Source organism: Lissotriton helveticus, chromosome 12, assembly GCF_964261635.1.
Source record: "Lissotriton helveticus chromosome 12, aLisHel1.1, whole genome shotgun sequence".
In the NCBI taxonomy this organism is placed as follows: Eukaryota; Metazoa; Chordata; class Amphibia; order Caudata; family Salamandridae; genus Lissotriton; species Lissotriton helveticus.
This window is the reverse complement of record NC_136073.1, coordinates 462,955,378-462,971,442: the sequence shown is the minus strand read 5'-3', so window position 1 is coordinate 462,971,442 and position 16,065 is coordinate 462,955,378. Positions and strand designations below refer to the sequence as shown.

At 48.9% G+C, this 16,065-nt stretch overlaps 1 protein-coding gene across 1 annotated transcript in view; it reads right to left on the bottom strand.

Moving 5' to 3' along the window:
* OGFOD1 (2-oxoglutarate and iron dependent oxygenase domain containing 1) overlaps positions 1-16,065 on the bottom strand; it is a 214,463-nt gene that overhangs the window by 121,331 nt on the left and 77,067 nt on the right. Inside the window, exon 7 of the mRNA XM_078671565.1 lies at positions 4,828-4,956. Coding sequence (XP_078527691.1) covers positions 4,828-4,956 — 129 coding nt within the window. The remainder of the gene's footprint in view (positions 1-4,827; positions 4,957-16,065) is intronic.

The following is a 16,065-nucleotide window of genomic DNA, read 5'->3' as shown; positions in this document are numbered from 1 at the left end:
ATGTTGAGCAATACAAACCCCGCGAATGGTGGCTTTGAATCCCTCCCATAACGCAGCCCAGGAGTCCACAGAGCCGGTATTAATGTCAAAATAGCCGTCAATAGCGCTGCGGATCTCTTCTTTAAAGACCGGATCCAACAGGGCCCTACCAGGAAACCGCCACTGACTTTCATAACCACCCTGTCTGGGAACTAATAAAGTTAACACAATGGGAGAATCGTCCGATAACGTGCGCGGAAGGGTGGAAAGGCTATCCACCCAGCCGGCGACACCTGGGGAGAGGAGCCAATAGTCTATCCTAGTGCTAGTGTTGTGGAACCCGGAATGATGTGTATAATCAGGTGCGTTTGGGTGCAGCCAAGCTTCTATGTCTATTAGGGAGAAATGAGAACAAATATCTGCGAGCACTGAACGGGACCGGGCTCTTACATGGTAGATCATCTAATCTTATGACGGGGGGAGGTACTAATGTCGCTGTGTTTCCAGGCCTTGCTAATGTCATCAAAGCATATGGGATGAGCCTAACCTCCTACGCTGATGACACACAATTGGTTTTGGCCATTAAAGGCGATGGCCACCAGGTGGCAGAGCGCTTCAAAGGCGGAATGCTAGCAATCGGTGAGTGGATGGCGTCCAACTGCCTTAAGCTCAACTCCGAAAAGACGGAGGTGGTCATCTTTGGACCCCTTTCACCAGGATGGTCAGCAACCTGGTGGCCTTCAGCCTTTGGAGCCCCTCCTAGCCCGGCTCTTAAGGTCAGGAACCTAGGAGTAATTTTTGATGAGGGTCTCAACTTTGTGGCGCATGCAAACAGAGTAGCGGCTACGGCCCATCACAAATTAAGAATGATTAAGAAAATCATCCCGTTTTTGCCAGAGACAGCGGCTAAAACACTGGTTAGTTCTTTAGTTTTAGCGTCTCTTGATTACTGTAATGGCTTATTTTTAAATGCCCAGGTCAGGGTAACCAATAAGCTTCAGACAATACAGAATGCAGCAGCACGTCTGCTTTCTGGGAAACCCAAGTTCTCGGCCATATCAGACACGATCAAGAAGTATCACTGGTTGACGATCCGGAATCGGATTAAGTTTAAATCACTTTGTATAGTGTACAAGACACTCCATGATCAAGGACCACATTACTTCAAGGACCAGCTGATACCCTATAAACCGGCCAAACAGCTCCGATCTGCCACTCTTAACCAACTAGTGGTCCCACGGTCTAAAACAGTATCGTGGGGTGATCGCCGCTTTTTGGTCTCGGCTCCTAAATTATGGAATACTTTGCCGCAGCACATTAGGACAAGCTCTTCACTCTTGCAGTTTCGCAAAAAATTGAAGACGTGGCTTTTTAGTCAGTAATACCGATCACCAAATTAGTCAGCAATTTAGTCAGTAATACCGATCACCAAATTACCGGAGCCTTCTTCTTCGTTTTGGGAAAATTATGTGAATAATCTAGCGCTGAGACGCCTGTGGGTATTCGTTCGCGCTCAATAAATGGCAAAAATAAATAAATAAATCTCTTTATTGTGAGTCAGGGATGCAGACTCGCTCTGTTAAGTTTGTGGCTTCCATGTCTACTGCAGTATGCCTGCCCTGCTTTCTCGCAGTAAGACAGGACAGCTTTGATGGCTTCATAGTCCCATGTGGAGTGCTCTTTATTTCTCTTGCCATTCAAAGCTGATGCCATCACAAATAGTATCGCAGTGTCAAAAGAGCACCCAATTTCTACAAAATGTTACCAACAGACTATTGCTGTTCCACAGTATTCCAATGGGTTTTCCAATGTAAAATGTGTGTAAATGTGAAAAACATACATTTATATTGGGAAATATTTCCAATTTTGCTTGCCCTAGAAACAAACTATCAACCAAATTGCTCCAGAACGTAGAAACTGTCTCTTTCTTGTGGGTGATTTATTTGTGTTATTTAAAAGAAGCACAATGATAAAGGTCTCCTCCAAATTTCCCCTTCCCTCCACCCACCCAAAAAATGGGTAAATAGCCTCCTTAAACATTTATTACTGGTTTGATTTGGATGTTGGAAGTCAGTGGGTAGTCTGGAGAAGCTTGAAAGCGATAGGATTAAAAGAAAAGGTAGGCTGGTGTGTCAAATTAAATAGGTTTTTACATTTCATTATCCCAGTAATATATGCAGCAATATTCTTGAGCCCTAGGGAACTCAAATGCTATTAGAAAATCTAATAAAAAGTGTTATCCTTTAGTCTGTAGAACCTCCAAGAATGGCATACTACTGCTCAGTGAACTGCGAAGTGCCTCCTTTTTAAGCATTACTATTCACAAGTAGCAACGTCTAACCATCAAGGATTACTTATAGATTTAGCAAGCCTGATACAATCTGAACAGAAGATGCAGGATTTTGCCCCACATGCAACAAGAAATAGTGTTAAGAAATGTGGCGCATCCGTAGCTGAATTTATAGACAGAGGCAACCACTTGGAGCTCTTAGAAGATAAGTGTCAGCAGGATTGAGCCCTCTTCCGAATTCTGCTTAACCCAGTAATTTTCTTCTTACTGTCCCGAGGAAGACCCTGATAGAGGTTTTAATTCAGCATAATTGTTTAAAGGGTCAAAACGTCGATGATCATCATTATCATACCTGTACTACAAGACTGATTGGGACATTAAGAATCAGATAGTTGTAGCGTCACTACTTAAATGAAGATGAACATTGTGCACCCAGGCTTTATCTACTATGATTGATAAATACATTTTGTTATGGGCACTGTGCCAACCTTCACCTTGCACAGAGCACCTGCTCTATAGATATTGCCTATATAGTAGCTAGTGGCCATAACTGTACTAAGACAATATATATTCCATCTATAGAATTAATTAATTCATTCAAACTTGGCAATGTAACTGGATTATGCATGGCAGGACAAGGATATAGCCCCATATGAATTTCAAGATGGTAAATGTATTAATCCGACCCAACCACTTATTTGCTTGTGTATTGTATTGTAGTCTGGCACAGGCAAAGTGCAGGAAAATCCGAAGGCACCATGCATGTAGATAAACTAGTAGGACTTGAGCAATCTAGATGGAAGGAGATAACCTCAGGCCAACTGATACAGCAGTAAATCTACAGCATAAGGCGGAGATCACAGGAGCAAAGGGATTGAGGTTCTTATGAGAAAACATTTCAGGTTCTCATCACTCGGGGCAATGCACCATATTTATCCTTCCATCCGAACATCTGCAGACTTAGCAGTCCTGGAATTTGCTCCCGACTTTAACATCATCCAATGTTTCTGCCCCAGGTCCAATCCTTTGTGGCAGCTGAGACACACGATTTCCACTTGAAGTCACAGATGAGGTGATATTCTGGCTTAATATACCAGTGTCAGTGAATGTCCGGTAAACTGGCCACTCAGAAGTTGTGCAGCACTTGAAAATGTGTGTGTGTGGGGGGGGTCCAATCGACATCTTCTTTCTGGTACAGATCAGACCATGGTAAACATAGTAATCAACCACCCTGGTTCCATGATGATGGCAGTACCTTAATTAATTAATGCCTGCTGCTAAGCAGCAAGTCTTTCTACCAGAGGTTGACCTCTGTGTAGAGAAAGGATAAATAGATCATTCCATTTGTTCAGCCAACAGTGCTCAAGCCCTTGGTTGCAATCTTTGTGAAGGAGTACCTTTACTCAGGCACTTGCTCACCTTCATGGGCTGGTTTGATCCAATAACGTACACCCAGATAAATATTCCTGCTTTACTGAACGTTTTGTGGATTGAAATCAGACACATAACAATCTAGCTGCAATGAACTGCACAGATGGTGGTGAGGAAGAGGAAGGAGCAATGCTGTAGGGGGAGGATGGACATACTGGGTAATACAGCTACCTGGAAGGGCTACAGCCAACACACTCCTGCAACTTACAAAAGTGACCCTCCTTTTGCTCACATTGAGAATCCAGCCTCTGGTACCTCAAGCCATGAGTACAAATCCTTACACAAAGACTCACATACATTTCACATTCAGCTGAAATGATAGGTAGCCTGTGATGACAGACTATGCATATTTATGGTTCAATCATTGTTATGAAACGTTTTTCAACATAGGAAACACAAATGCCTGTTATCATAGCTGTTTATTTGTTCCTGTCCAACCACAACCCACCTCCTCGAATCCCCACTCCTCTCTTTAACTATACAGATTGAGCAAGGAAGGCCAGTAAGCAGCCTTCCCCAACTTGGGTGCGGGTAAAATGGTACAGCTAGTTGCCACCAATCATTAGCTTTGCTGCACCCCGGACATTGAAGGAGTAGCCACCTTGTTAAAAAGTAGTTCACTTTAAATGAACCGATCTCTGCTGGAGTTTCAAATTCATACTGAGAACCTGCAGGTAGACTTGTGACATCTCTTTCCTACCCATGTAAATGTAAAGAGTTGATAACAAATGATAAATGAGGACAGAGACCCTGGTACCAGTGTAGCATCATCAGATGGGAACACATGAAATCTAACCATCTCTGCCTCAAATGTTGTGGCTTCTACTGTTATCCGATGAGGACAAAAAGCAAAACTTTATCTCTGTAATGCAAAAAGCAAACAGGAGACAAGGGGCCTTATTTACAGTTTGGTGGAGCAGGCCATATGCTAAAAAGTGGTGAATCCATTGCCAGCTCTATTTAGATTGCAATTGACATCAATGCATTTTTAATATGGCGGACGGGACATCTCCCAATATTTGGCGCAAATCCTGCATCCGCCCCACTCTAAATCTAGCCTTTCAAAACAGAAGCTAAAATGGGTGATCTGCAAAAAACAACAAGCAGACATTCTAAACTGTTCTTACGTCATGAGGGATGTGTGGGTTCCGCGGCAGACTCGGTTCGATGTAGCGTGGTGGCCTCTGAAGCGAAGGGCCATGAAACCAACCACTCACAGAGAGGCGGCACTTCTCCTTGGATAGGACTTCAGACACCTAGAATGAGGAAAAAAAAAAAAAAAGAGCACATTATACCGTACATTCAGCTGACAAACTAACCAGGGGGTCACTCAAAGCATTACTCAATTAAGTAACAAGGCTGCACACCTTGCCAATGTGTCACGCAAGTATTGCTTCATGTAAAAATAAAAAGTATATATTTTAACACAATTTGGCAAACAGTATTGCTGTTGAACAACAAAATTATTTTTTAATTCCAATCAATCAATGCTGCTACAAGTTTCATTTTTGCAAAGAAAATAGGACCACAATTCTTTAAATTGGTTTTTCAATCTATTTATTAAATTTATTTTATTCAGCCACACATTTCACAAAATGCACCTTTAATGTATCTCCTTATGTCCAGTCTCCAAACAATGTCTCTCCAAAAGCTTCTACTAAGAAAGAGGGTAGAATGAGTGAACAGAGGAGTACCACTGCTAATATAAAATAACAAATCTTTTGATTGATAAAGAACTGGCAGTCATCCCTCCAATCAATCAATCAATATACTTATAAAGCGCACTACTCACCTGTTAGGGTCTGAAGGTGCTGGGGAGAGGGGATGCTACTGGTCGAAAAGCCATGTTTTGAGGCGTTTTCTGAAAGTTAGGAGGTCCTGGGTCTGGCATAGCTGGAGTGGTAGAGAGTTCCAGGTTTTGGCAGCGAGGTGTGAGAAGGATCTTCCTCTGGCGGTGGTGCGGCGGATGGAGTCAAGAGCATGGTTGGCGGAGCGGAGATGGCGTGTGGGAGCGTGGAAGGAAAGTCTGCCGTTGAGGTAGGCTGGACCGGTGTTGTAGAGAGCCTTGTGTGCGTCGGTCAGGAGCTTGAAGGTGATCCTTTTCGGTACGGGTAGCCAGTGTAGGTCTCTGAGGTGGGGGGAGATGTGGTTGCGGCGTGGGACATCAAGGATGAGGCGGGCGGATGCGTTCTGGATACGTTGTAGCTTGGCCATTGTTCCTGCATATAGGGCGTTGCCGTAATCCAATCTGCTGCTGACCAGGGTGTGGGTGACGGTTTTCCTGGTCTCGACGGGGATCCACTTGAAGATGTTGCGGAGCATGCGGAGAATGTTGTAGCAGGAGGAGGAGATTGAGTTGAACTGCTGAGTCATGCTGAGAGTGGAGTCCAAGATGAAGCCCAGGTTGCGAGCGTGGGTGGTGGATGAGGGTGCGGTGCCTAGGGAGTTGGGCCACCAGGAGTCATTCCATGCTGAGGGGTTGGAGCCAAAGATGACGATCTCTGTTTTATCGGTGTTTAGCTTGAGGCAGCTTGATTCTATACAGTTGGAGATGGCATGTAATCCATTGTGTAGGTTATTTTTGGCAGTAGTGGAGTCTTTCGTGAGGGAGAGGATCAGCTGGGTGTTGTCTGCGTATGATACTATGTTGATGTGCTGTGTCCGAGCGATGTTGGCGAGAAGAGCCATGTAGACATTGAAGAGCGTTGGGCTGAGGGAGGATCCTTGAGGGACGCCACAGATGATCTTGGAAGGCGGACTCTCTGGGTTCTGCCGGTGAGAAATGATGAGATCCAGTTGAGAGCCTTGTCGCGGATTCCGGCGTTGTGGAGTCGTGTGCGGAGGATGTGATGGCATACCATGTCGAATGCAGCAGAGAGGTCCAGCAGGAGGAGTGCTGCAGTTTCTCCTTTGTCGAGCATGATCCTTATGTCGTCTGTGGCAGTGATGAGTGCGATCGCGGTGCTGTGATTTTTTCGGAATCCGGATTGGGAGGTGTCGAGTGCCTTGCTGTCTTCTAGGAAGCGGGAGAGCTGGGTGTTGACGACCTTTTTTATGACCTTGGCCGGGAAGGGGAGGAGGGAGATCGGCTGGTAGTTCTTCGGGTCGTCTGGGTCCGCCTTGGGCTTCTTCAGTAGTGCGTTGACTTCTGCGTGTTTCCAGATTTCCAGGAAGGTGGCTGACTCGAAGGAGCTGTTGATGGTGTTGCAGAGGTGGGGAGCGATGATGTTGCTAGCTTTATTGAAAATGTGGTGAGGGCAGGGGAACGATGGGGATCCAGAGTGGATGGAGGCCATGGTGTGAGTGACGTCTTCTTCGTTGACGAGGGTCCAGGTGTGGAGGAGGTTGGTGGTGCTTGGGGCGTCGGGTTCGTGGGTGTCTGCGGTCTGTTTGGGGCTGAAGCTGTTGTGAATTTCTTCTATCTTGCGGCGGAAGTGGATGGCGAGGGAGTTGCAGAGCTCTTGTGACGGAGGGGGTTCGTTGGAGCAGGTCCTGGGGTTTGAGAGTTCTTTGACTATGCCGAAGAGTTCTTTACTGTTGTGGGCGTTGATGTCTATGCGGTTTTTGAAGTGGGTTTTTTTGGCAGTGCGGATCAGTTGGTGATGCTTGCGGATGGACTCTGAGTGCGATGTGGTTGGGTTCGGTTGGATCCATGCCTTCTCTCTTTTGCGGTGTTCTCGTTTGGAGTTCTGTAGATCAGGGGTGAACCAGCTGGCCTTGGCGCTGTGCAGGGTGTTTGAGGACTTTTTGAGCGGCGCGAGGTTGTTGGCGCAGTCTGCTAACCAGCGATGCAGGTCGGTGGCGGCTGTGTCGGGGTCCGAGGATCATGGCGTTGGGGTCTGGGCGAGGGTGGAGATCAGTTGTTCTGTTGAGACTTTGCTCCAGTTGCGTCGGGGGGGTTGTGTGTGGTGGTGGTGAGTAGGTGGTTTCTAGTAGGAGAAGTGGATGCAGTGATAGTCTGTCCAGTCGAGTTCGGTGGTGTGGCCGAAGGAGACTTGGCTGTTGGCAGCGAAGATGTGGTTGAGTGTGTGGCCTGCGGTCTGAGTGGGCGAAGTGGTGGTTGGTGTGGACGTCGTTGTTGTTTTCCAGGTGGAAGTTCAGATCGCCGAGGAGGATGTAATCTGCTGAGGCGAGGGCCTGGGCGCTGAAGATGTCGGCGATGGTGTCGCAGAATTGTGCTCGGGGGCCTGGGGGTCTGTAGATCAGTGTTCCTTTGAGGGTGGTGTTGGCATTGACGCAGATGTTGAAGTGGAGGTGTTCGGCGGAGTTGAGGGTGTCGTGGGTGCTGGTCGAGACTTTGATGGAGCTTTTGAGGACTATGGCGATTCCTCCTCCTGGTTTATTGGTGCGGTCTCTCCTGGTGATCTTGTAGCCTTCAGGGATGGCAATGTCGGGTTCAGAGTCCGAGCTTGTCCAGGTTTCGGTGAGGAAGGCGATGTCCGGTGACGTGGAGGTCAGCAGGTCCCAAAGTTCGATGGCGTGTTTGTGGATGGAGCAGGTGTTGAGTAGAATGCAGCTCAGGTGGTTGTTGGCAGGTCTGTCGAGGTGCAGGTGAAGTGGCAAGCTTGGCAGGCAAAGGGTCCTTTGGTGGTCCTGAGGGAGGACTGGAAACAGGTGGAAGAGCGTCCTGGGTTGAGGGTGTGGAGGTCGCTGGTGGTGTAATGGCGTCTGGGGGTGTGGAGGGGCCACGGGCCAGGGGGACTGGCGCTGGGCGCGGTCCGGTCGCAGACGTGCTTGCCTCTGGCGCGCTTCCGGTGTGGTCGCGCAGCGACCGCCATTAAGAAGGGAGGAGGGAGGGAGGAGCAGCTGGGAGGCGGGGGGAAGGCGAATGGGGGCGCTTGGGGGCGGGCGCTAGGGGGGCGGGACGCAGCGGCGGGAAGGCTGTGAGCGGCTCAGGGAGAGCCGGCAAGGGGAGCGCACAAGGTGCGAAAATGGCACAAAAAAGGCACAAAATGAAAAACTATCGCAATAGCAGCACAGTAAAAGCAAGGCACAATGAAACAAGGCACAATCAAACAAGGTACAATCGAAACAAGGCACAAATACACAAGTCTAGGAACGCTTACCAGCAGCCCACTAGTCACCAGGGATGAGGCGCAGGCGGGTGCCTGCGGGTGGAGGAGGGCCTCGAACACGCGAACAGCAGCGTGGGCGGGGGTCAGCGACACGGGCACAGCTAGGTGGTGCTGCGCGCATGGGGGAGCGAGCTCCTGACCAAAGGCAGGTCAGAGGTCACTCCAAGGGGACTGTCCACCAGTAATAACTCATGAACCCTACCAGATCAGGTTTTCTTCATGTAATCCCACCCCACTTTATTGTACTTGAAACCACACCACCAAGTACATGTATTAATTACTCTAATCGCATAGCTGCATCTTCAGAGTAAAATAACAACTGCCCAAAACTCGCAGCACGGACGATCCAGGTGCCTAGAAAGAAAATTTCATAAAAAAGCAGCATCTTGGATTACAACAATATGGACGGTGGAAATGTGATCCTTTTTCTGAACAGACTGCATTAGCAGAGATTACCTGTACCCTCAAAGAAGAGTGCTGTGACGAGTTAGAAGATGAAGTTTGCGTTGTTAGTGGTGAACTTAAAAAGGCACAGTATGGCCAATAGATACTTTTGGCAAAGGGACAGTATTTTCACTGCATCTTTGAGAAAGCTTATATTGCACACTTTTTCTTTATTTATTTGTGGCAAAAAGCTTTAAATCCAATGTGTTACAGTGACAGCAAAGTGAAACAAATGAAAAAAGGCAACTAAAGAATAGCAATTGGCCTCCATGAGAGAATAAGGCATCCAAACAACAAGGACATCCTAAATAAAACTGCTACAACTTAGGAATTAAAATGCTGTTATGTCAGTAAATGCATCAACGTACACACAGTCACATTTTACATCAGCAGTTTAACAAAAGGACTAGTTGATGGTCCCCTAATCGAAACCTAACAGGAACCCAAATGGGACAATGAACCCATCCTCAAAATGTGACGGTGTTAATGAACAGCCCAATGAAGCAATGACAAACCAAGATAAACGTAAAAAGCCAATGGCTGTAGGGGAGGCAGACACAAAGCCCATTCTCTGTGTACTTCTTATAAATAAATGATTACATGAGGTATTTAACAACTAAGCGGTCCGTATCCAGACTGCTTACCAGTTTCTTTAATTAATGTTGTTCTATTAAAAATGATGATAACAAAATGGCATGTTTAGATAACATATTAAGATATATTTTCTGGGGCGTGGCCAGCAGCCGAGCGCAATGGCCGCTTAGTTGAGGAGCTCCAGTGAAACCTCGGCCCTCCAAGCAATCCGTATATCCATCCGACAGTATTTAACACTTCTGAGGCTAGGACTAAAATCAGACGGCGGGCGGCAACAGCTGGACGAAAATCCGGTGCTGATCGGCACCCGGACGGAGAAGAATCGTTCGAGTGCGCAGATGCGGCCTATACCAGTGACGGAAGCCGGGGACTAAAGTTGAACAGGAGAGCCGGTGTCAGATTTGAGGCGAGCGGGAGCCGGAGTACAGGAGTGCCGGTAAGAAGGGGCACATACGGCAGTGACGATAGCGACCTCTGAGACTGCCTGACGGTGATGCCCCCACCCATGCCCACAACATCGAAGGCAGCGCGGCTTGATTAGGGCAAAGTACAACACGGCGGCCTGACCGGGGAGACTGTCGCGGTGGTGACGGGCAGCGGCTGACGTATTCGGTGAATTGTAAGGCAGAGGGCGGTGAAGACTCGTCCCCAACACCCTTAACAAGCGACCCCAGGGCTTCCCAGAAAATAAAGCGGGCCCGTGAACTCACAAAACACTGCAACAGCAGGGGCCCAGACAGTACAGTGAGTGGTGAAAGTGGCGCATAAGGCAGTGTCAACAACGACATTCGGAAATTGTCCGGCGGCGACCCCCCCACCCATGCCCATAATATCGGAGGCAGCGCTACTTGCTTAGGGCTGAGTGCAATATAGCGACCTGACCGGAAGGACGGGTGCAGTGGCGACCGGTAGCGACTGCCGGAATTGGAAGATCGCAAGGCTGAGGGAGGTAAAGACTCGTCCCCAACACCCTAACGGGCGACCCCAGGGCTCCCGAGAAGATAAAGCGGGCCCAGACAATAAAGTGAGTGGTGAAAGAGGCGCTGGCCCGGATGCTCCTGCAGTCCCTCTCCCCTGCTGCCTAACCCTCTGAAGCCCTCTCTAGCACACTGACAGCACGGCAGCGGCACGTGGGGACCACAAGAAAACGCGACATACTGACAGCCCAGGAGTCAGGTCTACCCAGTGATCCAGCCCTGATTCGCCCAGCTCTGCCCTACGGACACAGCTCATGGACATTGCTAGAACCCAGCGAAACACAGTATAAGAACCGGCTTTTGAGGTGGCGGCGGCGGTCTGCCCGAAGCTTCATCCTCTGAGTCTGCGCAGCATGAATCCACGCCATAGTGGGGAGCACTGAACCAGGAGCAGTAACCTAACTCCGGAAGCGACGGTCCGAGGGGGCCAGAGACAGGGACAGATCGAGCTAGCACCCGCCGGCGACGGAGAGGGCGAGTGGAACAAAATACCCCTGGTTAATACGCACGAGTGAGAGGAGAAGCAGCAAGACCCAACACGACCCTCCTAACTTGCACGACAAACCAACGGAACTGCACTGAGGAGGAAGTAACTGACCACTCACTGAGGCGAAAATGGCAGGGAGGGGACCCAAAACAAATGCCACCCAAGCAAAACAAGACAAATATGCTTTTGAATAAAACTTGACAGCACACTCAGAGGGACGCCCATCCACAGAGAAAAACCAGGAAGGGGATGGTAAGAAAATTACGCTGGAAGACATCATGAAGGCACTAACCGGCGTGCAAACTACGGTGGGCTCTATATCCACCGACATGTCATTGCTTAGATCCGACTTACACAAAATGACGGACAGGGTGAAGGAAGTGGAAATTGTGACAAAGTCACTGGTAACGGACACATCGGAGTTACAATCCGCTGTCTCCCTCCTCCAAAAAGAGAACAAACTGTGAACAGAAAAACTTGACGATCAGGAAGGAAGGGCGAGACGGAACAACGTACGAATAGTTGGCATTCCAGAGACAGAAGGTAAACAAGCAATGGATCTCTACGTAGAGGAATTGGTAAAAACCAGCCTCCAACCCAAGGGACTCTCAAACTTCTTCTCCGTCGAGCGAGCACACCGGGTACCAGGCGGTAGGCCGAAAATAGGGGCCCCCCCTGAGACCGGTGCTCGCAAAGCTGTTTAATTTTAGAGACAGAGATGCCATTCTCCCGACAGCAAGAGGTGCTCTGCCCATACGTGTACATAACTCTACAGTAACCTTTTTCCTGGACTACACTGCAGCAGTATCTAGACGTAGAAGGAGCTTCCAGGAGGTGAAACAACTACTGAGAGCCCGAGAGCTGCCATACTCTATGATCTTCCCTGCGAAGCTTCGAGTGGTTGCAGATGGACAGACGTGGTTCTTCGAAACGCCGGAAGCAGCCCAGGACTGGATTGATGGATGGCGAACAGTGGGGCACCAGAATCGTGGGAGTAGGCATCGACAACGTCGAGAGGAAGACGAGGATGACCTGGAACCGCCAGAAACGCGACACTCAGACTCGGAACAGACACTGAGCCAAGAGAAAGAATAGGGGGGAAGGACGCGGTAATTGCCACTGGATATTCTGTCGGTGGACTGATCAGCAGAGACAAATGACTTGCATCACATTCGAGGCTGGGCCGGCCGAGATGGCGGGTGGAGGTGGAACCCGGAGGTTACGGAGGGCTGAGGCCTCCACTGGACCTCCTCCCCCGGACACGCAAGTACTATGTTGTGGGGAGGGAAGAAGCACTCTGCCGAGTTGGGGTGGCGGGTAGTTGAAAGACCGCTAAGCAGGGAGGCAGGGAAGGGACGGGGGGGGAATAGTTGTTAGTTTTTGTTATTGGTTAGTAATGTTAAGTGGCAATGTTCAAATGGTAGCACAGCAATTGCAAGATAGGCTTCTGGCTCAGGCAATCTACACTTGGTCAATCTTGATTAGTGGCAGGAATCAGGGGGGAGCACGACACTCAACAGTTAGGCCCTTGGCTCAGGAGCCACGACACACACCAGAGAATTGGCGTTATCACACACACGAGGGGCATGGGTTCAGTGTATTGACTCGAACCACTTACATTTGTTCGAAGGAACATCAGTCGACACCCTGGGAACTGGGACACCCGCTACAGTCAAAGGTCTTAGATGGTGTCGACTATGATCCCTGATGGCCCGGGAGGTACAGTACAGACCACATCGATCGCCCCCCTTACACTTTTATCATGGAACGTCAGGGGACTGGGGGACAAAATAAAGAGGGGATTGGTATTACAGGTGCTAAAGCGCCATAGCCCGACGCTAGCGCTCCTTCAAGAAACGCATCTCACCGGAACAACATGTAGGGCGTTAGACAGGAGGGGATACAAGATGATTGCGCACTCCGAATTTTCCTCAGGGTCTAGGGGAACTGGTACCCTGATCAGGAAGACGTCACAGTTTATGGTCTTGCAGACTAAGATAGACGATCAAGGGCGATTCGCTGCAGTACAAGGCCAGTGGGAGGGTAGACTCCTAAATATAGTGTCGGTATACATACCGCCAGCACTCCATTCGGTGGCCCTACCAGCACTCGGCGACTTCCTGCTCGCGCTCCCAGAAGGGGACCTAATCATAGGTGGAGACTTCAACACTATAATCGAGGCTGCATTGGATAGATACCCCACACGACAGCAAACGCCCGTCCCACGTGCTTTCAGGGATTCATAGAAGCAATGGGTCTTATTGATATATGGCGACACACCCACCCTAATACTCGTCAATACACATATCACTCAGCGGTACACAATAGTCTCTCCCGGATAGACTATTTTTTTACATTGGGCGCCAGCCTCCAAACTGTCGAAGACGTGGACATAAAACCGAGAGGCCTTTCGGTCCACTCCCCGATAGTGTTGACGCTCGCCTGTCCAGGAAAAAAGAGACGGCGGCTTTATCCCATTTATCCGGGATACCTTAAGGTTCCGGACATTAAGAAAGAACTCCGCGCAGTAACAAAACACTATTTCGAGGAAAACACGGCTTTGGTAGATTCTGCAGTAATATTATGGGAAGCGTACAAACGGTCCTTAGGGGACAGGCCATTGCATCCATTACTGGATATAAGAGGTTACGTCAAAAGGAACTGACGGACCTAGAATTGGCCCTTGTAGAGGCAAATAAAGTTCACACACTCCACCCAACTCAGGACGCAGAGCATACCTTGAAACTCTGCCAACGACAATATAGAGACTATCTCGAACAACAGACCAGGACCAACATCACACTGACTAAACATAAGATTTATGACGTAGGGGACAAGGCAGGTAAAATGCTGGCGTGGTCGGACAAGACGGGAGAGGGCACGAAGGGCATAAGTCAATTAAGATCACAGGAGGGGTCTCTACACTCACACCCGGAAGACATAGTACGCATATTAGCCGAACACTTCAGGGAGGATTAAACTCCAACTACAATACTGACAGAGGAGGAGATACAGGACTCCCTAGAACAAATTGAGATGCCGACTCTGACACCGGAGACGGCATTGGAACTAGAAGGGGAACTAACTCTCGAGGAGCTATACACAGCGATTACGGCAGTGAAGTCAGGGAAGGCACTGGGACCCAACGGGATACCCATAGAGTGGTTCAAGCAAATGTCAGATACGCTAGGCCCACCCTTGCTAGCAATGTACATGGAAAGTGTGGAGGCGGCCGAGCTTCCGCAGGACCAACGTCTCGCAACAATAGTGGCGATCCCAAAACCCGGGAAACCACCGACAGAGTGTGCGTCATACCGCCCGATATCTTTGTTGAACGCTGAGGTAAAGATATTGGCGAAGTTATTGGCGAACAGATTGATGGCCGATCTACCACATTTAATCCACGCAGACCAGTCAGGTTTTATGCCTCACAGGAACACAGCGCACAACTTACGACGAGTACAGGGGGCGCTGGCAAGGGCCCCACTGCTTACAGACCCGACGGTGATATTATCATTGGATGCGAGAATGGCATTCGATATGGTTGAATGGAAATATTTGTTTAGAGTACTAAAGCGGGTGGGTTTTGGCCCCAAATTTTGTGCATGGGTGCGACGCCTGTACACAACGCCGGTGGCCCGAGTAACTGCTAATGGCCACTTATCAGAAGAAATACCGCTAGCACGGGGCACAAGGCAGGAATGCCCCTTGTCCCCGCTACTCTTTGCATTAGTACTGGAACCACTGGCAACACTGATTAGATCGACCCCGTTACTTAGGGGCATCGTCTGGAAGGAAGGATGGGAGGACCGACTGTCGCTCTATGCCGACGACATGTTGGTGTATCTCAAAGACCCGGACAGCGGCATTCCGGAACTTCTTAATCTTTGTAATTCCCATGGGAGACTCTCGGGATACAAGATTAACTGGACCAAATCAGTCATTTTCATCCTGAAGGGGCCTCCTCCGACGCTCCCTGCGGATTGCCCGTTGTTGATAGCGGAAAACTCCTTTAAATATTTAGGAATACACATTACTAGAACCCAAGCTGAATTTTTTGTTAAAAACCTGGCACCGCCATTAGAGAGGCTGAAACGAGATGTTGCACATTGGGCATCACTGCCCCTTACACTGCTCCGGAGAGCAGCGTTGTACAAAATGAAAGCACTCCCTAGATTCCTCTACACCCTGGAAAAAACGCCGGATATAGTCCCGCCCCGTTATTTTCAACAGGTGGCAGCACAAGTAACACTCCTTCTATGGGGAAACCGACCAGCTCGTATAGCTCAAGTGAAACTCCATAAAAGTTGGTACGATGGGGAAATCGCACTACCAGACCTCCGATTGTACTACTGGACGGCGCAACTTAAAATAATAAATCACTGGATCCACATACCCCAGAATGACCCAGCGTATAGGGCAGACAGGGAACAACTGGGAACACATAATATGTTAGAAGTACTATACAACAAAGGTTCGGTCTCGAAGTTGGCGGGCCCTACTAAACACACGGCCCAGATCTGGCACGCAGCACAAGCTAAATTGGGCTGGAGAGGGGTGGTAACCAAACTGACCCCACTATGGGACACCAAGAGATTAGGGCATTTAAGACGTAGTAAAGGATTCACGCACTGGGATAATATAGGTATATCCACGGTGGGAGACCTGTGGGATAGGGGAACGGTGATGCCCTTTGAGCAAATACAACAACAGTACCAACTAGGGGCAAATTAAAAATTTCGATATTTACTAATACGACATGCCTTGCTAAAGGTGATACAGCCAGAG